We start from the raw sequence: 27,924 nt of genomic DNA, 5'->3' as shown, positions 1-27,924 counted from the left end.
CTCTATAGCTATAAACGCCTCTGCTTTGCACGTCTGCACATACGATTGTCTGCAGTATATGCATATTAAACAAGGAGAAATGTAGACATGAGAAATATTTCCAAATGATAGCTTTAATTTTGGGGATCAGCAGAGCTTGAACATCTGATTTCAATTCCAAACTTTTTGATTAGTGTACGTTGATGTAGTACCCCAAATACACTTACAGTTTCTGTTCAAAATGGTATTCTTCTGTAATCATAGAGCTGTTATGTATGAACTGCTAAACAGCGGCCATACCACCGCTGCTGAATGGACTGAAAGTTGGACCAAGAAGAGGAGAAATAAACTAAATCATTCTCTTTAAATAGACAGAGCCAGATTTGCCACTACCTTACATCTTGTATAACCATTTATATCATGTCTATGTAGAGTAACTTTTAAGAAAATGAAGTTATAAGTGCATAATAAATCCATCTACAAAAATTCCTTGCCTATGAAGAACAGAAAGTAATTTTAATTTGTAAAGTAATAAAGACTGAATGTCAAATTGTAATACTAAAATTGAAGTCAGAAGTTGCATGAAGACAGCTTTTCAGAAGCAGTAATTTCTTGATGTAATATTTGAAAGTGATCAATTCAAGTTCTGCTTTTGAAAATTTTCTGAGCTTTCATCTCCCTCCAAGTTTAGCCCAGAACAACTATTATACGGCTGACATTAAGAGTCTCAAAACAAAGTGATTTATAATGTAAACAGAGAAAATAAATCACTATTTCAGAACTACCTACACCACCACAGATTAGATCCAGAAGGTCAGACAAAGTTGTCACTGAATATTTGAGCTCTCCCTGCTGCAGCTGAGGACCACAACACACAGAAGAGCAAATCCAGTTAATGAACTCAACCAAATGCACAACGATTCCTACCTGCCTAGGTATGACTGGGATTTTGGAGAGGCTCTAGATTATTACCTACAAAGACTGTAAAATGACCACAGTCAGTAGCTTGCAGCAAATTAAGAAGCAAGGCTTTCTCTAGTTGGAGCAAGCAGATCCGTTCACCAACGCCCTCTTGAAGAATATTTGACCACCAAAACGAAAAGAGCCATTAACATCCTGAATTAATGGGCTTAGTGGTTTTCAAATGAGGTATTTTCATGATGGACACGGTGTGGATTCAGCAAAGTTTTCCCTTTGACAAATACAGCTTCAATTTCAAAGATTTGATTAGGCTTAATACCATTAGGGAACCATTACTGATTTTATGCTGTTGTTGTTACTGCTTTAACTATCAATTTCTGAACCAAAAATTGCAGACAGTTGGCTTGACCAAGAGTCAAGGTTTAGGAATGCAAGAGCAAATCCAAAGCACAGATGAGCTTCAGATGTGGACAAACTTCACAGGGTTTAACAGGCTCTCCAGTGTTTGTCAGGTCACAGAGACGCGTGCATGTGTGTATACACGCATTTGTTTCTTTGTGTTAGTGCTTTTTTGTTTGCTTGTTTTAAACACTACAGTCCTCAGCCGGAGCCGTCTGAGCAGTTATTGCAAACAACAATTAAAAATAAAATCTCATGACAAACTTCTCTGTTTTACTGTATACCACTTAGGAAAACAAAACAAAACAACAACAAAAAAGGAACAACAGGAAAAAAACCCAAAGCAAATGAAACTGATCTTCATAATTAAGCAATCCTTGATCACCACCACGTGTTTCTAAAACGGCCAGATGTTCACAGTTTAAGAAGCCAAATAACACTACTACTTTTTGTAAATGTTAATGGTGAAAGAACAATAATAATGGTTTTAGTCAATCATCATTAGGACTTGAAAGCACAAATATAAATTAAATAAAACTCAGAAACATTGTACAATAAAATCTGCTATAAACAAAGGTAATTAAAAAGAACTGCTCTCAACCTGTGATGTGGGCTCCATCTTGCTTTAAAATTAAAAGCAGTATTTATTTTTCTGAAGCATCCAAATGAACGTTCGTATCCAGATGTCTTTACAAAGAAACAGAATCTTCATTCCTTCCTCATTTTTTAATGTGTTTATATTATATTTTACTTCTGGTTGTCTTTTTCTTCCTTGGCAATTCTTTTTGTCACACCACTGAAATACTTCTCACGGAAAGAATTGTGTCCCTTGTATGGCATGTACTGACCATCCAACAAGTAAGAATTCTGGTCTTGATCCTGTATGGTATCAAAATGTAAGCATTAATTTTTATGATATTAAGTTCAACATGCACTGCCACTGTTTTTCCTCCAGAATTTTTCAGATTATTACAAGCAAGAATAAAGTATTATTTTCTACATTTTAATGGGAAACATTTAAATTGTTAAAGAATTCCAAAAATACACTGCTGAAGTTTTCTTTGGAATTAACAAGAGCACATAGAGCCTACAACAAAGTCCTTGACATTTTAACAGAAATGAGAATATATACGCAGTGGATTCTCATTCAACACTGATCAAATACAAACTGTAAGCAAATTTTTTTGTTTTGCTGTATAGGTTTGTTTTTGTTTGTTTTAAATGTAATTATTCAAATTTCTACTCTGTACACCAATCTGATGCAAGCTGTCAATAACATACATTAGAAGCTTGAACTGTGCTGAATCACTGGAAATATCTCAGCAGTTATCACCACAATTCAACCCTTGCATGTTGAAATGAGAGCACAGGTACTATGTCATGCAGACTTTTACAAAGGAAAATACAAATATTAGTTTTCAGAAAAAAATATAACCTGAAGAATTCAGTCACTCATTCTGTGGGAAGCAGATACAAACAGAAGAGGAACACAAAAGATTAAAAGGAGTTCCCACAGATACTGAATACTATCAGAGGATTTTATTTGTGTGCACTATTCACGTGCTTCTGAAAAATAAAGCTGATATAATGAAGCCCTGCACATAAAATCTATTTGACATCAGCCTATAAAACAGTTTAGAAAACTGACCCATTATATGAGCGATTATATAGTTTAGTTCATCACGTGCTGTGGCTTTGTACAATTCAGATACTTACCAATTTGAATTAACAGTACTCTAACAAATAATAAATCAACCTTTTTATCTGAGAGCTAAAAGCTGATGTCAAATTTAAAAACAGTTTAACATTCATGGTTTACAGTTTCTCACAGTGGCAGGATGGGACTGAGCTGAACAGCCTCACAAGTACAAGTGAACTGTGCAAAGAGAAGATAAAAACAAGCACACAACAGAACTAAACTTCTATTAAATGTTTCTTTCTAATGCTTCTTTGCAGCTTACATAAAATTTTCAAGCAGTGCAATAACATATAAATCAGTTCATTATTTTAATATACAGTGCGGGGTTATTCACTCATATTTAAAATTAAAATTACTCTGGTATGCTTTAGCACAAGTGGTAGAAACATGGAATTAGGTTTAATTCAGTATTTTTGTATATTACCCAGCTATTACAATGCTAGATTAACTAACTTCCAGTGGACATCAACCGCCCCTCCCCACCCCCCTTCAGCTATTTTGTAGCTCTTTTAGACTTTCATCTAGCGAGATCAACACCACGTCTCGCTCTGTATGTCCTAACACACATTCCAAAGGAGCAAGACAAAGATTTTGCAACACAGCAAGACGTTTGTGTGCATGTGCAAGTGCCCTCTTCTGGACACACTGAGTAATTCCTATGAAGCAGCTGTGCTATGCTAGCAGATACCCATAGCACACCACAGGCCTATATTAACTTGCTGAAAATCAAGTGCCATGTGCATACCTAACACATAAAGCACATACACCATGAACAACCTGTCTGTTCTTTTTAAATATTGTGATGCAAGAAAATAGCATGAGAAAATGATCTCAGTAAGCCCACTGTAGGCTCAGTACTAATTGTTTTCTGTCACCTGTGAGACAAAGTCTTTTAACATGTCCATGGGAAATATATCTATATATTATTGAGAGACAGGGAACAAGGAGGACTGCAGTCCCTTCACAGTCTGCCCACTCCTCCAGCTCTCTTATGCTGTACCACTCTGAGGAAAAGTACACTTGTTCTTCCATTGAATTTGCAGGTCAGTAAATCTTTCTCTGACCTAAGCAGGTAATGTATTCTTATACCTCTGGGAAGTGTTTTAATGATGATTTTACTTAATTCACTTGTATTGAGAAATGGATGAGATATCTGACCCTGAAGGATAATGATATAGGTGTCAAAAGTATTTAAACATAAAAATTAATCCCTATAACCTCTAAGAGGTCACACATCTGTACACCATTCATCTGGATTCCTTAAGTAACAAAATGCTGACCAGAATTGAAGGGAGGAAGGAAGAACAGAACTACCTCCCACTAACTCAAGCTGGTAAGGGCAAAGAGGGATATGGTATGAAAGGGAAGAAACTTCAAGTTAAACAGAACTGTAAGAAAAGCATCTCTATTCATCAGATGGACAAGTCTGGCACTTCGCACCACAGAAGAATCTTTCTGGTAAATCCAGGCCTCATCAAAAGCTATGCAGATCATTGATAGATGAGAGATCTGCAGTCAGGCACTGATTTCCTGGGATAACTTACAAAGAAAACTCCTGGCCCACACTATCATAATTCCAGCTTAAGAATTACTATTCTCTACCTCTTCCCTATGCAGACACGACTGTCCATTAAAACTGTGAATGGCTTTAAAGAACCGATTAGGAATGGCTTCTTAAAAAAGGAAAAGAAAATAAGAAACACTAAATTTATCTGGAGATGACACTCATTATTGACATGTACTAATCAAAATAGTTTTACAAGGAATATGAGAACTGATCAAATAAAAGAAATTCTTCAATTTTAGAGACAAATGATTCTTGAACAAATTCTATAAAGGGATCTGAATGGGTACTACCTGAGCACTAGGAATAGACTGCATTTAACTTTACAGGGATGAGACCATGCCAAAAAATCACCTTCATGAAACAACTGACTATTTGGTTTGGAATTTGCCTAGGCATCAAGCACCAGCTCGTTTCAGTGAGGAAGCCAGTTGACCTCCATTTTGAGTAGCATTAACAGGCAGAACACACACTCCAAATTCCTCACAGGAATGTTTTGCGGTAAGAGAAGACAACTTTGGGATCGTGGACCATAGGAAACAGTAATGAATGGATCAAATCATAGGAACTGTTTCAGTTACTGACCAGGCTTTCCCTCACGTGCATTAACTGTCCAGTCCAGTTAACATACGTGTTTGAATTCAGAGCATGCAATTGAACCATTGTTTTCATCTAGGCAGTCCTTCTCCTCCTCTTAACATGACTCACTGGAAGAATCAGGAGTGATACTTATAAACCTGCATCTAGGGCTGACTAGTTTTCGATTCCCTTTGAAACAAATGTATGTAGTTTTCAAGGCATAAAGTTTATAGTTGATTCTTTGGCACAAAATACTGAGACTTCCGGAGAAAACACTTCCTTAGGCTGTGTGCCAAGACTGATCGGCAATGATCAGCCTAGTTGGCAACAAGCAACTCCTCTCCCAGTGTACCTGGTCCTACCCTGAAGATGAAGACTTTCTCCCTTTACAGAAGTCAGAACTAAAAATGTTGATTAACCACTAGTCTTTTTTTTTTTTTTTTTTTTTTTTTTTTTTTTAAGATCATCCTTGGCTCTCACTTTGAATAATTTAAGTTCTCAAAACAGCAGACTAATTGTAAACAGCATGAAACTTCTGTTCTGAAATATTTTATGATGAATTCTGTGACAACTGAAAGCCAACAAAGATCTTGTCAAAGTGGATGCTACCAGACTGCTTTTACCTAATTTGAGTTTTCAGCTTACCACTTAGTTGCTCCAAAGACAACACTAAAAAGGTGTTGTGTCTCTGATAAATAATGGAAGTGATGGAAGAAAGAGGAAGGACCTTAAAGATAACAAGAAATTTTTGTTTTCCTTTAAGTCTCAGTAGATATTATGTGTAAGTTTACAAGTTTTTATGAATCTGGCATGCCTCAGTGCAGCCTTAGAGTAATTACCCACATGCAGTTCTTGTTTAATAGATCTTCTTAGCCTTATCACAGCTTCCTGCCACTGTACATCTGGTGCTGAACAGTAGCTATAGAAACCACCTGTACTAATGTTATACAGCTATAAACAACAAATAAGCACTTTCCAGATCAGGGACAACAGGGTCACATCCAGGAACAAACACTGCTAAATGCAGTAGGAAAAATCCTACACCAGTAAAAACTCCAGAGTGACTAAATGATATGGAAACATTGGACCCAGTCAGCACTGTGAATTTGTAAACCCAATGCTCCAGAGCCTCTCCATGGGCAGTCTTACACTCAGAGTTCATCCTTCAATTAAGTTTTCTGTATCATCTCTCCCTAAAATTTCTAGGTGACTGTCTTAACCCACACTAATTGTAGAGCTCTCCTTCAGGTTTTTGCTTGTTTGTTTTGCTTTTTTTTTTTTTTTTTTTTTTTTTTTTTTTTTTGAGAGTCCCTAATGAGAAACTTTAAAGCTAGGTAGCTTTTATCAACCAAATAACTAGTCTATTTCTTTAAGATAGCCAAATAAGGAATGAAACAAGTTCAAGGAATTCTGCAATGGTTGAAACAAGCGTTATGGGGACATGCACAAGAAAAAGCTAGACCACTGTTGTAAAGAAAGGGAACATCCTAGTTGAATGCTGTTACTGAGACGGCTCATCACTAGATACACATCCCAAAGAACCCTTGTGGTATTAATGCTGAAAGCTGTTATACTCCAACTTTGCTACTGATTAACCTACCTAACAGAGACTGAAACTAATATAAATAACTATTTGTTAGCACAGACTGAGATCTTCCAGACTTGCATTAAAAAGGTTCTTGAAAAATAAACCAGCACAGTAGAAGACATTTTCACTTAATTCAGTCTGAAAGATCTGGTTAAAACCCTCTGGCCTAAAGCAGAAGACTGGACTACTCAATACAGTCAAAAGACATTGCATTGCTCACCTACTCAACCAACTGCTTCTCAGCCTTACATTATCACTGTATTTCAGTTCTTACATGACTGCTTTCAGTCTTGGAAAATGGAAGCTGTGTCTTTACTCTCAAAAATACCTCTTTCCATAGTTCAGTGATGTTAAATTTTATTTCAGTTAAGAGTGTTAATAATGGAATTGAATTTGCTTTGAAATTTGCAAGTCACTTTTGGTGACAAACATTGGACAAACACTGAGGAAACTGAAGGACTGCATAACAACACTACATAATTTATAAAATCTTAGTTGTGAGCATTAGACTAAGCTGAACTAAATGTATGAGTTCCTGTTACGAATCAGTTACTAAAGAAAATGGTAACTTTCTGGAGATGTAAATGCTTGCATATACATAAAAATTCAGAAAAACTTGGAGCCAAAGCTCCAAATCATGGATTTTATGATCATATCTGGTGAGTCAGAAGTATCCAACTCAAAGGGCTTTTTGAGATGTAAAGACAAACACACACGTTCTGGAGGGCCATGGGAATACGAAGCGTGTCAGGTAAGGGAAAACGGAGTGTGGAGATCTTTGGAAGGTAGATACCAAACATCAAGATCCTTACACAAGCAGACACTTGCGAAAGAGCCAATACGTACTCCCTTGTTTATACAAGTTCTACATTATAAGAAACAGTGCCTGAGCCTTAGTATCTTTAAGCTACATAAAAGACATCTGGAGTCCACAGAAAAGCACTGCAGTTTTATCTAGGTGGTAAGTCTGCCAAGTAGTATCAGGTGCTCAAAGCTAAGTGTTTCCAGGCGAGAACGTGTCAAAGCACATACTGAAGAATACGTGATGCACAAAACAAGAATAACAAATAATGACAGTCTATTCGCAGAAGGGCGAACATATTTTTTAAATCAGCACATCTTACCCTACAGCACTGGCAGCCACATACCTGCTGCCATGTAGTAAAACTTCTGCAGAATACCTCCACAGACATCCCAAGACGTACATGTCAAAAAGGTTGGGTAATTTACTCTTGTGGTTTGCTGCTGACAAAGTTGGCAACTTGAGCTCTGAATCACACATACAGTGTTTTACAAAAAAGTCAGTTGTTGCTTGAAAATTTCAATCATCATTAGCATTAAAAATGCAGTACTGAAATCCTGCTGTTATTAGTGCAAGCACCATGCAAACACAGCAATCCATCTGCATCTCCTATCATTTTAAATAACAGAAAAGGAATGCTCACCTTTTGCATGTGTTTTCATTAACAATTTGCTCCCCCTTGCTGTAGCATCTTTTTAACAGTATTAGGTGAGAGAAGCAGCAACAACAGAACTTGAATGCTGTGTGTGAAAATAACTTATCCTATATGTGTGGCACAGTCTTGATGCCTCCAGAAAGGAACTTGGTTTGTCCTCCCCCAGAGTAAATTTAAACAAAAACTCTTTCCTCCATTGTACTCATGTCATAGGAACATCATTACTTCCAAAAGCTATATTCCTCCTAGTCTCTCACGGATTTAAAGATCGAAAGTAGCACACTAAAAAGGAATTAACAGTTGAATATGGTTTTCTTGTACCATCAGATCCACAAAGTATTTGGAATTTAAAATTTTCTTAGGCACCAAATTACATTTCAGAAAATGGGCATTTAGGCATCTCAGCATCTCCATGGTTCCGTTTTCCAAGAAAGCGTATGCAATTTCCATAAGCGAGCACTGTTTCAAAGATCACTTTCACACAGTTAAAGGGATTTGCTGAGGACTAAAAGTTGATCAGATGAGGAGAAAAAGCAAAACAGCAAAACCAGAACACTCCATTAAATCACTACCCAATTTACTTTGAAGAAATGTGTGGCAATTTTACTTCCGTCATCATAAATGACTCAAGTGTGAGAGAACTGCATGAAGATCAAATACTGCACTGTACAAACCTTTCATGAGTGCAGCAGCTACCATTTTACACAATATAATCAAGAATTCAAGCTTACCTTGAATTCCTTCACCTTCTCCATGGTTATCAGGCGCCTTGATGTGTGGCTGGAAAGCATCTGTTCACAGTTGCTAATAAGTTTCAGGCATGGGTGGCGGGGAATGATCTGTTCTGTATATCTGGAAGAAATAAACATTCAGAGTTGTAAGCTCATGAACTGAAACACTTGCATCTGAAACAAAATTCACACAGATTTGTCACAAAACAGATTACAATTAAAAGTGCATGACAACTTTCTATTAAGTGACCCTGAAGTTCAGGTATTGTTGCTGAATTTATCCATCATATATTGCAATCCTTTTTTTTCCACATTAAACATATAGAATAAGTGAAAATATTACTGTAAAGGGTCCCACCCACATTTTCTTCATCTATTTATGCTATGTTAATGCATGCATGCATGCCTCTATCATTTCAAGTGGAAAACATCTCAGCCAATCAGGAGTAATAACTTCTCCAATCAGAAGCTGATTGATTTACAAGAAAAGAAAAATAAAAGATACACAGCCAACATATATTAAGCTGCAGCAAGACATAACACTAGCTGCCTACAAGGAGACCACTGTACTCAAATTCCAAATCATACTAAAGCAGCTCTTAGAAAATAGCATTCCTGAGTTCAGAAGTTGGTGTTGCAAATTTATCACACAGCAATTATTTTGACAAATGACAGAAGATTTTTCTAAACAGAAAAAATAAATCGCCTTTTAACATCAGATGCCTGTAACACGGCTTGCAATTAAGACCTTCCTACAAAATCAAGTAGTTACCATGTTTAAAATGCCTTGCATCTCAGAACCATACTATTTTCCCTTGGAAATAGGAAATTTCCCTATTTCTGTTTTTCCAAATGCTGAAGGAGGAATTTAAAATTTAACTTAATAGTGAAGTATGAAATAGTAAAATATTAACTTAAAAGTAAAGTATCTTGTGAGCTCACAAGATAAATGAGATCAGATATTGTTTCTACATATTGCAATATAAATCACTCATTTAGGCTTCATATGCAGTATTGTCAGTGACTGATTTCACATAAAATGCCTGCTCTCATGATTTGCCTGTGGTTGGGATTCAACAGAAGCCAGGCATCAAAAACCAAAAAAAAGAACTGAATAATTTTCACACAATCATGGGAACTTCAAAGATACAATGGAGGAACTTTTCATTTTTCCTGTAAAGATGTGGATTTTCTGCACTTCAAAAAGTAGATTTAATGTTCTAGGAGAAAGGGGAGTCAAATCCAATACAACTGAAAATAACTTTATGTATGTCCTGTATGTATGGCCTGGGAGAGTAGGCATGTCACCAAACGATGGACCTGCAAAGCAGTTTAGACACACAACCATTCAGGAGACCAGGCTGAAGAACATAAGCAGTACAAAAAATCAAATTCCACTAATCCAGACCTATTAACAAGACAGGGTGGTGATGCAAATTTTCTAAGCCATAGTTATGAGTTCACTAACAGTAGCTGGAAGAAGAAATGAAACTTGTTTTTTCAAATGAGTTTTCACTATGCTCACCCAGGATTTGGTAGGATAAGTTTCATATAACCTCTGGTTTCACTACTAATTAACACTAATTTCAAAGGCTCAGTTGCTCATACAGTATTTGCAGGAAAAAAAAAAAAAAAAAAAAAGTCATCAAAATCCTGCCACAAAGTTTTCACTTTAGAGAATAAAAATACTACTTCTGAAGTGTTAGTAGCCTTGCAACTTCAAAAGCAAAGAACCCAAAAAAGAATCTCTCTGGATACTGAGTGAAGCCTTGATATTTATTAATCTAAAGATAACAGTAAGCCATCAAACAAGTAAAACAATATTACAGACTTGCAGTAGTATTTGTTTTTTATTTATTTACATCTCCAAAACTTCTAGATTGACAAAACAGCCTTTCAGTTCCTTCTGGTGTCTGAACTCAAGTCACAACTTCTGCTAAGTGAAGAAAGAACATGCCTTTGACAAGGGAGAACCAAATGAATTCTCAAATGCTTTGTTTTTACTCCCAAAGACTTTTGATGCATGTAGTACATCAAGCAGCCTCTCATTCTTAGTAAAGTAGGCACTCTGCCACAACGTCCCTGAAGTCTCTCTTTTTAAGCATATAAAAGCCTGACTGCAAAGGAATTGAAGGAATTCAGACTCAACAATGATTTCAGTGTCAGAAAGAAAGTAAACTTTGGTGTGAGATGCTATCTTGCAGAATGAGAGATCATATCACCTTCCTAAAAATCCCTGTCTGTTAGCAATAAGTCACATATATATTTATATATCTTTTTGCAATCTCAGGTAAAATTCAGAACATTATCTGAGAAATACAGTAGCAGTGCTTTTAACAGACATTAATTTTAGCCTAGTTTTGTTTTTAACTTAAGGTAATACACAAGGATCTCAAATAAAGCAGAAGCCTGTTGCCTGGGCATATTTGATAGCACAACATATCAGTAGACAATCTCTTATTTTTTCTCTACATGCATAAAATCTTCTCTCATGTTCATCCTCATAGCCGAAAAATAAAGAGACCATAGAAATATTCAATGCTAATAAAGTGAGTTAGATATTTCAAACTTCAGTGCATAAATTAATAATACTACGTACAAATTTACTTTTTAAGAGGCAATCCAATTAGAGTTTGAGAGCTGACCTCCCAAAAGCAGCAACAAAAGTAGAATGAGAATGCGTAGCTGATAGTTACCAACAGCTAAACATGCAGAGGAAGAGTGCTTTCACTAATGTTCAATGAGTTGACAAAAAACTCAGTTATCTTGACAAACATAACAAATACAGTAATTAGAAACAGAGTTTATTGACATGGAAAACTAAGCCCCTGTGTACTAGTGAGTTCTGCAAGGGTTAAGCATGTACAGACAGACATTTTGAACAGTAATTTACAATACTGTTAACAGTACTCCTTGTTTTGCCTGAGAACAGTCTAACATGAAGGGCCTGGAACATCTCCCATCATGAGGAAAGGTCGAGAGACCTGGGACTCTTCAGTCTGGAGAGGAGAAAGCTGAGAGGGGATTTTGTAACTGTTTATAAGTATCTGAAGTGGAGGAGTCAAGTCAATGGGGCTATTCTCCCTGGCGTGCACCAATATAACAAGGAGCAACAACAGATCAAGGAGCAACAGACAAACACTGGAACACAGGAAGTTCCCTACAAACATGTAAAAGAACTTCTTTATGTCAGCATGACGGAGCACTGGAACAGGCTGCCCAGGGAAGTTGCAGGCTCTTTTTCTCCAGAGATATACAAGACTCATCTGGATGCCTACCTTTTATGACCTGCCTTAGTAGTAGGTTGGAATCTAGAGGTCCCTTCCAACCCCTGAAATTCTGTGACTCAGTGTGAAAAAAAAGTATGCAAAAAGCCTAAAATACCAATTTTATCACTTAAAATAACAACAACCCACATATAATCTACTAACTGTTTTGTTACTGAGGAGTGTGCAGACATCTGATGTAACAAACTGGCTCCTTTTGACTTCCAAATTTTCAAAAAGAGCATGTGATAACTGTATGCAGGATAACTGCACCTAGGTCACAAGGTTTGTGCATGGTGAAATCAGGGACTGCAGTTAATTCATTTATCAGGATAGCTTGCCTGTACATAAAAATACAGGACATTGTAGAAGCTATCTTCAGAGCACATCTGTATTTGGGAGATACTCACAAACAGCTACCACACAGTGACTCTGCCCTTTACTATAAAACAGTTTTGAGGAAAAAAAAATAACAACAAAACTTATTTAGGAGACAAACTATAAGCTATGCAAATAGACATTGCTTCTCTTAAACTTAGTCATCATCCCAGGCTGCACTATTAAGCAGACAGCATCTTGCAGTCTCTGCTGGCCTCTCTTGTCCTTAGCAGTGCTGTTTCCCTACACTTCTTGCCTCTTACTGCCATCTCTTGTCAACTGACTTTTGATTTCTGAGAAGAAAGCTAAGTTAGTAGTGCCAAACTGCAAACAGCCAAGAATGTTCTCCTACAGGACTCTGTCATGCACCTCCATCAACTACTCTAATAGAAATATATATTAATAAGAGCCTTTCTACTACTATCTTAGGAATCTATCTGCCCTAAAGTCTCATTATCTAAACTTAAACCTCAATCCTTTGGACATGCATTTACAAGGAGATGTGATGGCTTTTTCTTTTCAACTGCAGGCAGGAATTCTCTCCACTCAAAAACTTATTTCAAAATCTGGTTTTCCTCGTACAAAGTTTTAACCATGTGAAGTATGAGCAATACTTTTCAGTGCTAGCACTAAGGAGGTTTCAGCTGTACTATACCCAAATATTCATGGCCAGGATTCACCATCTACTCTGATAGAGTACATACCAGAAATCAAGCATACATACTCAGGCCTGTATATCGGCAGCCAGTAAACTAATCTTCCTCCCATCACCAGATATTCTGCTGCAAACTTCAATAGGTCAAAAAAGATGTCACTCAGATGATAGCTGGATGATATGATGATGTGATTTTCTGTGCTAAACAAAAAATTGCAAGTGTAAGCATAAAAGCACAAGTAAAAATCATATTTCTGAATTAAAAAAAAAAAAAAAAAAAAAAAAAAAAAAAGCAGTATTTGAAATTTGCAAAAAGTACCCTAGGCCAATTCCAATGTGCAGCTTCTACTATGAGATTTGCCAAATTCCCATACTGGGATGTTAGACTATCACCTACTGCTGAAAAATTAAAGAATCACATGTGCATTGGAAAAAGCTGCTTTGGCACAGCATCTTTCCTAAGGGCAATTTAGAGCTAAAGGCAGAAGACAAGGAAGGCTATGCATGTGCAGAAGCCACATGTAATCTGCGAAGAGAAAAGGAGCAGTGGAAAACCAAGAGGTATGGTTGAGTTAATATAGAGGCATTGCATTTTAAATTGATTCTGCAGCTTGCAGGGATTGAAGAGAACTTTTAGAGGATAGGAAATGCAAGGTAATAGTGGTTTGCTGAGGTGAGATACAGGATGTAAAATCTGGACGTGTGCAAGTTAGAAGGAGGTAGAACAAAACCAAGAAGATTACAGATGTATTAGACATATTGCAAACAGAACAAAAAGGTTCTTCTTCAGTTATTAAGATTTGTTACAGAGCTGACAGACAACCAAGAAAAAATAAAGATTCTGAAACTGTGACTGGCTTCCTATTAAGACTCTGATATTCTATGACAGAGAAGACAGCTTATTTACCTTCTCTCAGATGATTTAACTGATTCCTTTTGTGAGCCTGTTCTGCGAGTAGCTTCTCTGATACCATATGGTGCTGTTAAAAGCAAACAGATAATGTGGAGGTAAGAAATTCAATCTTTGCCCAAATAACAATATACAGTCATGTTATACATATATAACAGTGCATAGTCTGTGGCTTACACAAAGTTTAGGAAAACCCTCAAACTTTTACAGAGAAAGTGCATAAGCGCAATTTCTTCAAAGTGTAAAGAATTACTTTAAAACTGCTTCAAAGAAATCCTTCAGCTGTAAGAGGTTTCTAGCACACTCAACATTAGCTACAATACAGAGGAGAATGCTTTTCCATCCTGTTAATTAAATATATATATATTCCCTACATTTCCAATGCATGGCAAATAATCCCATCATCTTTTGTTTGACAAACACCTCTGCTATCAAGCCTAGCTAATGAAATTATATGAATAAAATATATACAATGTAAAATGAAATTGTATATATAGGAATTTCTTGCTAACACAATATGCAAATGGTAATTCTCCTTTCCCAATTAATATGAATGTGTCAGGTTATGAACAGTTACCAGACATCAGAAATCACTGTATCAAGCTCTTCTATTTATCCCCTTAGCCTCTACTTCACTCAGGTGTGACAAATGGTGTTAAATGCACAAGCCTCTAAAAGAGTGGAGGATCTTTACAAATCCCTACTGTTTCTAGTACATAAGTGTACTACATATGCATTTAAATCTCTCTTTGGAAGTGTTCCAAGACACACTTAAAACATGTCTATAGAAGTCCATCAGAGCTGCACAGCAGACTCACATGTTGCAGACTGAGTGCTAACAGCAATGTGGACCATTATGGCAGGAAGCTTCCGTACACCAGTAAAGTTATGCTTTCACTGAATGACACTTCTTCAAAGGATGACCTTCAGCCATACTGGTTTTTACTGTCAATCATAACATTCTCTTCATGGAAGAGAGCATTATCTCCAGCTTTGTTACACATTTATGGCTATCCTTAAAATAAATGCAGAGATGACACAATGCAGATCCTCAATGGTCATCTTCTGCAAGATGGAAACTGCAGACATGAATACTTGTCAAGATGTAAAATCAGTACAGAACAACACATCTGATCCACATGGGTCCCTTCCAACTTCTCTGATTCTATGATCTAGGCAACAGTATTTCAGTCACTGTCATCAGGCAATAAAAGCATTAACAAACTTACGGTCTGTAATGATTGCATCAAACAACGCTCCCTTTCGCCATATTGGTCTTGAAGAATCAGAAACCAGTGCATCGAGGTAGTATTTCTCTAAACCATACTGTCGGAGATTAGCTCTGATATTTTCATCTGGCCCTCTCCATTTCTGGTTTTTCCTGCTTGCCTTGCCTTAGAGAGAGAAGAAAGAACACACATTCTCAACAATGAACTATTTCATCGGATAGCCTTTCATATTGCCTACTATTTATTTCTAGAGGAAAGGAATTAAGAAACTAAAAAACCTAACAAACCTTCTACCTTACTCTACTCACCATCACAACTATCTGGGTTAAACTTCCTAAGTAAAAAGGCACAATGAAAATACACGAGAAATAGTTAACTTTTAAAGATGTTAATTTTGGAACATCGCTATCCATCCTACATAGTAAACCCAACAATTTCCACTGAACTTTTTCAGAGTAATAAAAATGGGACTAGACTTGCTGGGTTTGGTTATGAGCAATAAGAAAGCACACAGTGGTTGTCATTACTACTTTGAACTCTCTTTTGATTTTCATTATTCCTTTTATTAAATATTTCCTGTTTAAAAATTATCAGGATAGCTTAGCTAGGACACACATAAAATGGTCAGTAAAAACAAGCATGACCAAATGCTTCATCTGGGGAACCAACAGTCAAAACTCTCACTTTTAAGCCAAATCTTATGGCATCCTCCAGTCAGGAAAATGCATCTAGGTCCATAAAAGACAATAGTACTATAAATCATGGTTATATATAGCAGAGGACTGATGTGGAATGTAACTTAATATGTATTTATAATTGCTTCTGAATGAGACATTTCTGATCTGTTCAGGAAAACTGATGATTCCAGTCTGAAATAATCTAAAATTAAAACCTTGATTTAAAGTTTCCTGATAGGAAGTATGGTTTTGTGTTTTTCAATCAGATGTTCCTATAAAGTAAGGATGAAGGGGGCAGAAAACTAAGACAAAAAATGAATTTTCAAAAAATGAAATGAGGCTCAAACCTTCCAATTGCAAAGTCTTGCACCTGGGTTGTTGCAACTCACACTATCAATACAAGGTGGAAGATGAAAGGATTGAGTGCAGCCCTGCTGAAAAGATCTGAGGGTACTTATGGAGAGGAAGCTGAACAAGAGCCAGCAATGTGCCCTTGCAGCCCACAAAGCCAACCACATCCTGGGCTGCATCAAAACAAGTGTGGCCAGCAGGTTTGAGGGAGGTGATCCTGCTCCTCTACTCTGCTCTGGTGAGGCCTCACCTGGAGTACTGCATCCAGATGTGGAATCCTCAGTACAGGAGAGACACAGATCTGTTGGAGTGCATCCAGAGGACCACAAAAATGATCCAAGAGATGGAACACCTCTCCTGCAAGGACAGGCTGAGAGAGCTGGGGCTTCTCAGCCTGGAGAAGAGAAGGTTTTGGGGAGACCCAACAGCTGCCTTTCAGTATTTAAAGGGAGGCTGTGAGAAAGAAGGGGACAGACTCTTTAGCAGAGTCTGTGGTGACAGGACAAGGGGAAATGGCTTCAAGCTTAAAGAGGATAGATTTAGGCTGGATAGAAGGAAAATGTCTTTTACAAGTGAGGGTGGTGAGGCACTGGAATGGACTGCTCAGAGAAATGGTTGATGCCTCATTCCTAGCGAATTTCAAGGCAAGGCCAGGTCAGGCCCTGGGCAACCTGGTCTACCTGCACATGTCCCTGTTCATCACAGGGAGTTGGACAGGATGACTTTAGAGGTCCCTTCCATCTCTAAGGATTCTATGATCCTATCAAAAAATTTCTTCTCTGAGAGTGGTTAGGTGCTAGAATGGACTGCCCAGTGAGGTGACTGAGTCACCATCCCGGAAAGTGTTCAAGAAATATTAGATGCTATACTAAGGGACGTGGTTCATTGGGGAAATATCAGTAGTAAGTGGATGGTTGGACTGATGATCTTGGAGGTCTTTTCCAAGCTTGATGATTCTATCATTCTATGATCCTGTGAAGATGAACACTGATTTTAAATTATCTACCAACATCAGTATTTATAAATTTCAAGGAGTAACATTTCAATGGCTTAGAAACATGTAACGCACCTAATCCATGGATTGTGTTGTAATCTATATCAGTACCACAGACGTACGCTCCAAAGTGTGCTGAGGAGATAAGGAGGCCACCTGTGAATGGGAGAAAAGGGGAAAATTATCAATTACTGTCATTAATGTTATCTGTGTTACGATTTTTTCCAAGGGAATTTTAGGAGCCTGAACAAGTAGTACACTAGACTCAAACCCAATGAATAGTAATAAAATAATGAAAGAAATAAAGAAATAAAAAGAATTAAAGCTACAATCCACTTAGAATCACTGCACAACCACAATCACAGAAAATAACACCAAGTTCCTTGTCTGTTATCACTGATCTTCCTCATCTTGCTACGCCACTCATCACTGGAGACTTTTCTCAGGAGTTTGTAGTTCTCTGTATTTCAAAGCAGTGAGACCCTTTGATCATTCAGGAATCAAAATTATTATTCCTATTCTACAAGTACTTCTAACAAATAACGGAGAAAATGTTACCAAACAGTGTCTAATCTTAAAGTCAGTCTCCTTCATCATGCCAAAAATTAAACTTGTTGTGTATGTGGCCATTCTTCATGAGGTAGCAATGGTCAGGAACCTCATAAATGTAATTATCTCTGCTGTAAATGTCAGTGTCAAAAAAGTTTTCTTAATTCTTTTACTAATTGAGAATTATATGCAGATACATTGAGTAAATAGCAGCATACAGAAAAAAAATACATTTACTAGCTTACTTATCTAATGATGAATCTAATTTAGTTTACCACCACTATTGGGATCTGCATTTCTAATTAAAAAAAGCTGGTTTTTTTAACAGCTTCCAAATGAAAAAGGGAAGGATGGCAGAAGATTAGCAAAGGCTTGTGTTGTTGTTAATCAGGAAGTATAGAGCTAACATGACAGTTTAAAACTGAACAGTAACCAAGAACCCAGCTGTGAAAATCCACCTTACTGATGCCAACTGCTTATAGGTAGAAACAGTTCCACTAAAACGAGGGGGAAAACTTCTGCAAAACAAGAGGCCACCGGCACCAGAAACACACAAACTGCCTGTGTGGATGATACCACTGGCAACCTGAAAAGTTGCATCACTGGCAACCTGAAAAGGAGCATCTCAGGCAGCTACACTGCCCCATGCCAATTGCTCAGCACAGACAAATCTTGAACACATATTGTATGTGCAGGTTGAAGGTCCCATCCTGGGGCACTAGAAAATTCTAGAAAATATTGTATGTTCATAAACTCTACCAAAACTGAAGGCGAGGGACAAAAAAAAAAAAAAATAAAAATCTGCTTTTTCTTGTGAAATGGATCAGGGAAAAGCAAGGTTACTCACCCCATAAGAGTCACCCATTCCCCTCGGCTGTAATCGCTCAGAACAGATGGGCAGTACCTCCAGGGGGTCAAGACAAATTTAGCTATCCCTGACCCCAAGTAGGGCATACCACCCAGTCCTACAAAAAAAGTAAGAAGAAAGTACTTCGCCCATCTAAGAGTATTTTTAATCACAGGCAAAAAAAAAAAGGAAAAAAAAAAAAAAAAAAAGGAAAGTATGAACTTACAGCTTTTAGATCACAGCCAGTACTAGCTAAATTGTGTTTACAAAGAAGGTGTACAGGTATTTAAATGGTCTATATGGTCTGCCCTTTGACCTACCCTACATTAGATAGATGTATATAAAGGATTAAACAGAAAATTATTGCATCCAGTGATGACTATTAAGAGAATGACAATGGCAACAGGCCTTCCATCACAGTGTCTATTTTTCCTACCTTCTGAGCACAGATGAAGGGCATATCACTGTCCCCCACAATGTCAAACTGGCAATTCTTGCAATCTCTTGCAAATATACAGCATCATGAATTGGCAAAGGAAAACAAGGGACAAACATCTTCCAAAGGTACAAGCAATAAGCTAAGTGAGTTAACAACAACTGTCTAGGAGGACAATATAAAGTATTCAGATAAAAAGACTGTCTTTTCCTTGAGGTTTCATTTTACCCAACACTGAGAAAAAAATGTATCTGAAAAGTTTATGGAACTTACATTCTGGAAATCTATCATTTCAATTCTGCTTCACTAAGGGGAAAAAAAGAAAAAAGGAATAAAAGCAGCACAATTCTAAGCACTTTATCTTCCACAGACAAATGGAATTTGTCCACTATTACACTAATTTGGAAGATCTATGATTTGGTTCATTCAGCAAAAGCAGTTTGCTTCCAACAGTCAAGCACCATTTTGCAAGGCTGGTAATATTCCATAATATTTATCTTTTCAGCATTAAAAAACTGGGAAAAAAATCACGGTAGGTGTTGAAGTTGCACCATGAAAGAAATCTGAATTATATGTTTTTCAAAGCACTGCTCAAGTCCTGAAGATATGTTCCTTCCAAACCCATCAGCTCACATTCACTGCATCACTCACAAATATCTCCCTATATTCCAGTGATAATCCTCTAAAGGCCAGAAGAGACTACTGCAATTCCTGAGTCTTACTCACCAAGAGTAGGTGCAAAGGAAAAGCCACTGTTTGGTCATAAATAAAGCTTGCCAACAAATATAGCATTACCTAACATCTCCAGTGTTCCTATGTACATTAATCACAAGGTGATACATTACAAGTGCCTAGTGCAATGAGAACTTAAAATTTGTAATTCAAATAATTGGGCAATTCACAGAGAATGTCATGTATGTTCTATTTTTGGACTGAATCATTTAAGTCTTAACACTTATCTTTAATTTTTATAGCTTCACCATTTCTATGTGATTTTTTTCTCATAACTTTACCCTTTTTTGTTACTATGTTTTCACTTTCAAGAGAATGAATGCTCTAAGATTTTTTTTTTTGTGATGTTGGTTTAGTGAATAAAGAAACAAAACTGACAACAAAGAGAAACAAACTGCTCAGGGGGGAACAAGAGGAATTTTCTCAACCTTTCAAAGACTAAAACCTATACACGAGCAGAAGGAAGATGAGTAAGTTTCATAAGAAATAATAATGCATGCAAAAAAATCAAGTAATATACAAACACAAATATTAAAGACAAAAACATACTTTACAAAAGTCTTATGTTTCTGAAAATACAGCATTCTGGATGTATTTTCTGTGGTACAGCCATATGCAGATAAGAATTTGCCCTACTAGCGATGCTGTATTGTTGCCTTTACACTTCCTAACTCTTTGTAATGATTTGTGCTCTGAGCTCTCTTCATTCTCTCACTAATGTAAGCATTTTTCTTGTTTGCAGCTCACAATCTAGTACCACTGATCTTCCATTTCAATTACAAAATAGCAGTTTCCCTTAGATGAGAGGCACTGCTACACCAGGCACTTTATTGTGTGGAATAAAAGCTCCCCCTGCTGGTTTAACCAGGAAAATTCTCAGTTGGGGAGAACACGAGGAATCGATCGCTACTGAGGGCTATGACCCAATGACCACTCCATGGTGTTACAGTGTTACATGCTCAGAAGCGTCCCCAAGACTTCTCTAAATAGACGCCTCCAAAAATGCTGCTCCACATAACATTTTGAAAATGGCTGAAGGCAAGGTTCAGTTCTTTGGATTTTAAGCAGTCCACAATACAATGAACTGGAGTTTAAATCACGTTACGTTCAGAAAGAAACAAAAAAGAAACACCCTAATTAAGATAGTATATCTGAGAAGTCTGTTTAAATCTTCTGAAGTTGGCCTCCTTCTCCCTAAATCCCTCTCAAGATTCATTTTACAACAATCATTTTGCTGTAGGTATGATCTCAAATCTCAGTCAGGCACTTGAGGTTGCTGTATGAAGTATAAGTGCAGTGCAAGCACTAACACAAACCCTCAGTTTTTTTCTTCCAGTAGAAAAATAAGCAAACATACCTGTTCCAACAAATGGATCATATACAATATCATTGGGTTTTACTCTCCCATGGTTTGCCATGATGAATGACAGACAGGCATCCATGCTTGTATTTCCAATAAAGTGTCTCTTTTTTACACTGTAGGACTCAATAAGTTCTCTTTGGCCATCTGCAATCTGTTGAAAGAATTGAAATCACTGTCAGTTCTCAGATACAAGAGATATGAAGACTAATAGATTTGCTTAAGTAACACTATGCAACAAATGGTGAACTCCTCATTTTATAACACATCGGTCTGCTTCCTGCCTTCTGCAAGTATGAATGATTTCTTTCCAAGTAATAGAAATCTTGATGCAATAACTGATACATACTTCAAGATAGAGATCAAAAGCATGTAATCAGCTTAGAGTGAAATTTCTTCTTATAGAAATAAGAAATAGAGCAACTTTGCTACTATTCTAGATATCAAAATAACAATTCCTGGCAATTCAGAGTTAAAAGAATTCCCAAGTAATAAGAAAGACATGTTAACAAGTGTTGAACATAGCCAAATGTTGAATAAAGTTCCATTTCCACTGGCTTTTCTGTTATACTCAAAATCTAAATTGAGGATAGCATTAACAGATAAGAATTCACTGGAAAAACAAAGCCCAAAGACTATCATTTTTTCCATCACTCTTCCAAAATACATTGAAGATTACCAAAGCAGTCTGGAACAGAACATGTTCAAAAGCTCTTCCAATACAAATCTTCTTCCATTAAGGCTCAATACAACTTCTCCATTTCAAATTGAAAGACACTTTGCTGAACAGAGAAGTCCTAAAACAGAAGTAATTGTACTTACGCACCCATCTACCAAAATACAGATCACAGGGTTCTTCTGGGACATTGTTAGGGTCCGTTCCATAATCTTCCAAAATCCAGAAGATGTGTTCCGGATTCTTTAGATTTACCTTTCCATTGAATGGCAGAAATTCAAGAGCCTAGATGATAAAGAAAGAAAAAGAGTCAAATTTTTGAAATATGTACCCTACAAAAAAAAACCAAACACAAACAACCCAACCACAAGCCAACAAGAAAAAACACAGCAACAGCCACCGAACCAAAAGACACTCTGCAATTCTGTCTGTGAGAAATAACAGGTTATTACTAAAAGTACATTCTGGCATTCCCTTGATTTCTAAAATGCCTTTTTTTGTGAACACAGATGGCTCAAATGACTGAGGAATAAAAATTAGAAGCATGAGATTTGTTATTAATTGAAGAAGGCACAACTTTAGAGGAAAAGAACTGTGCACGCTAAATATGCAATTTGCAAGTTATGAAAACAATACTTCTGACAGACAGTAAGATAAAATTTCAATGATGTGCAACTATACCAATTGAAATTGAGAGCAGCCCTGCAGAGAAGGACCTGGGGGTACTGGTGGATGAAAAATTTAGTATGAGCCAGCAGTGTGCTCTTGCAGCTCAGAAGGCCAACGATAACCTGGGCTCCATCAGAAGAGGGGTGGCCAGCAGGGACAGGGAGGTGCCTCTACTCTGCCCTTATGAAGCCCCATCTGGAGTACTGCGTCCAGGTCTGGAGCCCCCAGTACAAGAAAGACAGGGAGCTGCTGGAGAGGGTCCAGAGGAGAGTCACAAGAATGATCAGAGGGCTGGAACACCTCCTCTATGAAGACAGGCTGAGGGAGCTGGGCTTGTTCAGCCCGGAGAAAAGAAGGTTGCAGCATGACCTCATTGTAGCCTTCCAGTACCTAAAGAGAGTCTACAAACAGGAGGAAAGTCAACTCTTTGAATGCACTGATAACTACAGGACAAAGGAAAATGGTTTTAAGTTGAGGGAGAGAAGATTTAGGTTGGATATCAGAGGGAAGTTCTTTACAGAGAGAGTGGTGAGGTGCTGGAACAGGCTGCCCAGAGAGGTTGTGGATGCCCCATCCCTGGAAGCGTTCAAGGCCAGATTGGATGGAGCCCTGGGCAGCCTGGTCTGGCATTAAATGTGGAGGTTGGTGGCCCTGCATGTGGCAGGGGGGTTGGAGATTCATTCATTGGGCAGAACAGAAAACTGTGGCAAACAATCCAGAGCTTGCAACTAAAGTCATGGAACTGGCTTGTATCACATTCTACAACAATAGAAGTCTAATACTGAGATCAAGTAAAGGATTTTCTTAAAACTATCACCTAGCTCTACCACATAAATCTTAGAGTTCTGGGCCACACATCTACATTTCTGCATTTGTGAAATCAGCATCTGTGAAATCAACATGGCCTGTTTAGGAAAAAAAATAAAAAAATAAAAAAAAAAAATCACAAGGTCAGGAATTTCATGGGAGTATTAAGTCAGACACAAAGATCTCATTTAGAGTTGATGAGACACAAGCTGTTAACTGCTTTAAAAGAAAATTTAAGATTTTCTTCAGAAAATCTAAACTTCAATATATCTTAGACAACACTGATAACATGGCATAAGAACAACATCAGCAGATTAAAATAAAGGTTGAAGATCTCAAACATCTACTTACATCTATTTTTTTTATCTTCTGTGCTTGGGTCAGTGTCTTATTAAATGTATGAATATGTATTTTGTATGTCGAGTCTGGCTGGAGATAAGGAAGCTGAAAAAAGGCAAAGACTGTCATTAGTACAGCTGCAGCATTAATCACTGTAATGAAAGAAACATGGTTTCCAAATTCTTTACATGCATACCATCTTGTCCACTGGGTAGCTCTTCAAGGAGGCATAGAGTTCCCCTGCAGATCTGCCGTGACCCCACAGCTCAAATATAGACCTGAAAAATACCAATATTTTTAGAGTGCAGCAAGATGGGGAGGCTGTAAGTTGTCTTAGAGACACTTATGCCTTCCCACCAGTCCTTCTTGGCCAGCGTACTTATACTTCATGGGATAATAAAGGATGTTACCTACGTCTCAGAGTATGCTTAAGTTTTGTTCTACCCACTGGAAACATACTGTCACAAAGGACCATTTTGTATGCATGGACTTTCTTGTCCTGTTTCTGAGTCATCTCTCACGACTCATGGGAAAATGTGTTATTCAGATCCCTCAAAAATAGCCAAAAGCAGCAGAAACAACCAATCTCTGGTATACTCCTTTCCTCTGGAGTTATGTAGGAGGAGCTGGGCTAAAGGCTCACATACAAGCTGTAGGAAAATGACACAAGAAATATGTATCATACCACTCCCTTCTAAATTTGATTTTCAATTTTTATCTATCACTGTTCTCATCTTTAATTCCATTTATATTTTAAATTAAGCCACTAACTAAACAGTATTCAAGTCAACTAAGAAATCAGCAGCAGTATGAGATGAGCACTGGCTCTGCAGTGAAGATCTGTGTTTCAAGACATGATGCTGATCATACATTAAGTAAAGAGAACAAGCATGCTACATAATCAGTCCAGTTTTCTAGAGGTAAGCAGTGACTGTTCATTATCATCACACAATCACAGAATTGTAGGGGTTGGAAGCGACCTCTAGAGATCAAGTCCAGCTCCCCCACAAAGCAGGCCCCTTACAACAGGCTGCACAGGTAGGTGTCCCGGCAGGTCCTGAATATTTCCAGAGAAGGAGAATCCACAACCTCCCTGGGCAGCCTGTTCCAGAGCTCTGTCACACTCACTGTGCAGAAATTCCTTCACGTACTGGTGTGGAACTTCCTGTGCTCCAGTTTATGGCTGTTTCCCCTTGTCCTGTCCCCACAGACCACTGAAAAGAGGTTGGCAATGTTTCTTTGACTTCCACACTTAAAATATTTATAAACATTAATAAGATCCCCTCTCAGCCTTCTTTTCTCAACGCTGAACAGACCCGGATCACTCAGCCTTTCCTCATAGGGAAGATTTCTCCATACAAAATCAATAGTTACCACCATACACCGATACAAATTTTCACAGTCTACATCATCATTTTCAAGATTTTTCACTGCTTACTTTGCACATACTGTCCGTTTCATCAGCCCCCTTGCCATCTCTTCTGAAGGAATATTGAGAATCCAAAACGGAGACTGAAATGAAAAGATGGGAGAAATGAAGACACCTAGATGGAGGATGTTACAGGAATTACACCATCAAACAATTCTGCACTATCAAAACAGAAAAGGTGTGCTAAACAAAAACAAGAAGAAAAGAAAGAAAAAAGGAGAAAAGACAGAAAACGTAAACTGTACAGAGAATATGAGGATAAAACATTTAATTTTAAGGAAAACTGTACATAATCTTTGTCTAGGTTATTCAGATTCTAAAGAATTAGAATACTTAGTTACACACAGCTAAAATCTAAGTAACGTTTGCTGACTAAGCCTTGAAATTAGAAATATGTATCTCCTGGCTTCATTGCTTTGGATACACTGTCTCACTGGACCAGAGGTAAACATTAAATTCACATGGCTACGGAACTTTTCCCCTTTTCAGTTATTCCGAAAAGAAACAAGCCTCCCAGTAGATGGCACAATTTCTTCTTATATAGTTAAATGAAGACATCCCAATGTGCACTTTGTGCAGCTTTTTCTGAATTAAAAATCTTAACTGCAATTGAAAATTATTCATTTTTGGAAGGTATCTTATTTTCCTAACAAACTTCAGAATGTATTCAGTCACCCTCTTCCAATAAAAATACCACAGACAGCATATTTGTATGCTATACGTACACTTTAAGAAAATATCTGATGCTCACTTACATTTACACGGACTTCCTGCTGACTGCTAAACTGTCCACCACAAAGTGAGAGCAAAGATGCTATTTCCTAAAGAGAAAATAGAAAGGTCAGGCTCTAGGAGTATTTACTAATTTATTTATTTATTTTTTAAAAGGAGACCTTATTCTAATGCAAATTGTGACCTCTATATGGAATATAAATGGAATTTTAGAATTAGCCAAAGAAGAAAGAACAGCATTTATTATGAGAACCACCAATGAAAAACTCTTAGCAGCTAGGGCAGAGGTTTACAACTACATTCTGCTTGTAGTCAGCACAGATGGATGAGCAGGAAGCATCAGACTCTTCTGCTGTAGAAGTAGTTGATCATCTTTCTCAGAACTCAGTTGCAAATGAAGGAGTTATAAACAGATCATAAGAAGTTGCAGATTGTACAATACAGTAAGATCAAGTTAGGCAAAATCTGAATAATGAAATCCAGTTGATTTCCTTCCCTCTATTCATCCTTCACTGACATTTGTACTGCTCACTCCTAGCCCTCGCAACAATATTCCTGTTATGACATTGCTCTAAGCTATCTATTCTTAAAATACTTCTCTAATCATCGCACAAAAAAAGGGATGATGCACTAAGAACTGTGCTTGAGGCCATCACCAAGTGTTAATTCCTTCTCTGTTACTCCTCTGCTTTACACATCTCACAGTTTTACAGGTATCTCACAGTTTCCTTTAGGGGTGCCTTGTCCAGAGAACATTAAATCAGACTGCAAGCTGAACAAGGGAAACAGCAAATCTCCAAGTAACAGGCGATCAGTAACTGTAAAAAATACTTACAAAAAGGCATTTTAAACTGAAACGGGAGTTAAACACTGGGGATATTCCTCATGGAGCCTGTTTACTCCAAATGACAAGCTGCAGCCTCTGAATGTGACCAGAAGTACAACAGAGTGTAACAGAAGTAAAGACACTGATGTAGGGCCAGATGTCCAGATGTGCCCCTAGGGAAGCAGCAGGTGGGCACTGCCGGCACACAGCGAAGTGGGAGGCGCCAGCTTCTCAGGATCTTAGGATCTCTCTCTGCCTTTGCAAAGAGAGAGAGGCAGAGAGCAATCCTCTGAGAACAGAGTGCAGCTTCTTACAGACTGAGAATTTTCACTGAGAAATGTCGAACACGTAACTTAATGACGGGCTGGTAGTTTGATAACAAACATGGGCTCGGACAGGAGCCTGCAGCTGCCGAGGTCCAGCACCACCAGCCCAGCAGCAAAGCTGGCCTTCCATCCCGCACAGAGGCACGGCACAGACGGTCACAGCTCTGCCTGCCCAGCCTGCACTGGTCTCAGCGTGCTCGGTTTTCGGACAGCCAGGCTCCCCACGCGACCAAAGCACCAGCACAGGACCTCAACAACACCTCCGTAAGGCAGCTCTTTCCTCCGAGCCTCAATTCCTTATCCGCAGCCTGGAGCGCTGTGCCGCCAGCCCGTCCCACCCCTACATGCTCCACAGAACCGGCTGGCTCCGGCGTCCCGTCCCAGAAAAGCCTTGCCTTCAAACCAGGGAAGACTGGAGGGCAAGGAAGAAGCCGAAGCCGCAGAGACGCCGGAGCAAACGGAGACAGGCCCGGAGCGAAAGCGTCGCTTGCGGCAACGCGCGGGGAGCGACGCGGAGGCACGGCCCGGGGACGCCCGCCCCGCCCCGCCCCGAGCCGCCCGGGGCAGCCCAGGAGCGGTCTTGCCGCCGCCAGGCCGGGCCGTCCCCGAGTGCGGCCGGGGGAGCCCCGCGCGCGGAGTCCCGCCGCCCCCTCCCCTCGGAGGCCGCCCCCCGCCCGCTCCCCTCACCGGCAGGCGAAACTCGAGGTGCTCCTGCGCCAGCAGCAGCAGGTACCGCCGCAGCGCCGCGCCCGCCGCCGCCATCTCCGGCCATCCCCCGCCTCCCGCGCCGCATGCGCCGCCGGGCGGGCCTAGCGAGGA

At 38.5% G+C, this 27,924-nt stretch overlaps 1 protein-coding gene across 3 annotated transcripts; it reads right to left on the bottom strand.

Annotated features, from left to right (window-relative positions):
* Positions 1–95: 95 nt before the first annotated feature.
* Positions 96–27,924, bottom strand: TRMT11 (tRNA methyltransferase 11 homolog). 3 transcript variants are annotated; one of them, XM_048936098.1, is made up of 13 exons: positions 27,793–27,924; positions 25,977–26,042; positions 25,231–25,304; positions 23,989–24,070; positions 23,805–23,897; positions 22,128–22,262; positions 21,299–21,455; positions 17,453–17,533; positions 15,356–15,520; positions 14,124–14,196; positions 13,286–13,417; positions 8,918–9,038; positions 96–2,178 (listed from the first exon to the last, which is right to left on the bottom strand). In XM_048936098.1, exons 1-13 carry the CDS (start codon positions 27,865–27,867, stop codon positions 2,047–2,049), a joined length of 1,386 nt encoding a protein of 461 aa, XP_048792055.1. In that variant the 5' UTR covers positions 27,868–27,924; the 3' UTR covers positions 96–2,046. The 3 variants fall into 3 exon arrangements, 2 of the variants coding, with proteins under 2 accessions (XP_048792055.1, XP_048792056.1); XR_007375119.1 differs by having other exon boundaries at positions 2,011–2,178; positions 13,266–13,417; XM_048936099.1 differs by lacking the exon at positions 13,286–13,417.

This window comes from Lagopus muta, chromosome 2 (genome assembly GCF_023343835.1).
Source record: "Lagopus muta isolate bLagMut1 chromosome 2, bLagMut1 primary, whole genome shotgun sequence".
NCBI classification, from domain to species: Eukaryota; Metazoa; Chordata; class Aves; order Galliformes; family Phasianidae; genus Lagopus; species Lagopus muta.
The sequence above is the reverse complement of the archived record's forward strand: the minus strand, read 5'-3'. Positions and strand labels throughout refer to the sequence as shown.

Excerpts from the sequence above, each read along its gene's own strand:
- TRMT11 (XM_048936098.1), bottom strand. The coding sequence starts at position 27,867 with ATGGCGGCGGCGGGCGCGGCGCTGCGGCGGTACCTGCTGCTGCTGGCG. Across the intron at positions 26,043-27,792 it reads ACCTCGAGTTTCGCCTGCCG|GAAATAGCATCTTTGCTCTC; the intron begins GTGAGGGGAGCG and ends TTTTCTCTTTAG. Across the intron at positions 13,418-14,123 it reads GTTAAATCATCTGAGAGAAG|CACAGAAAATCACATCATCA; the intron begins GTAAATAAGCTG and ends TTTTTTGTTTAG.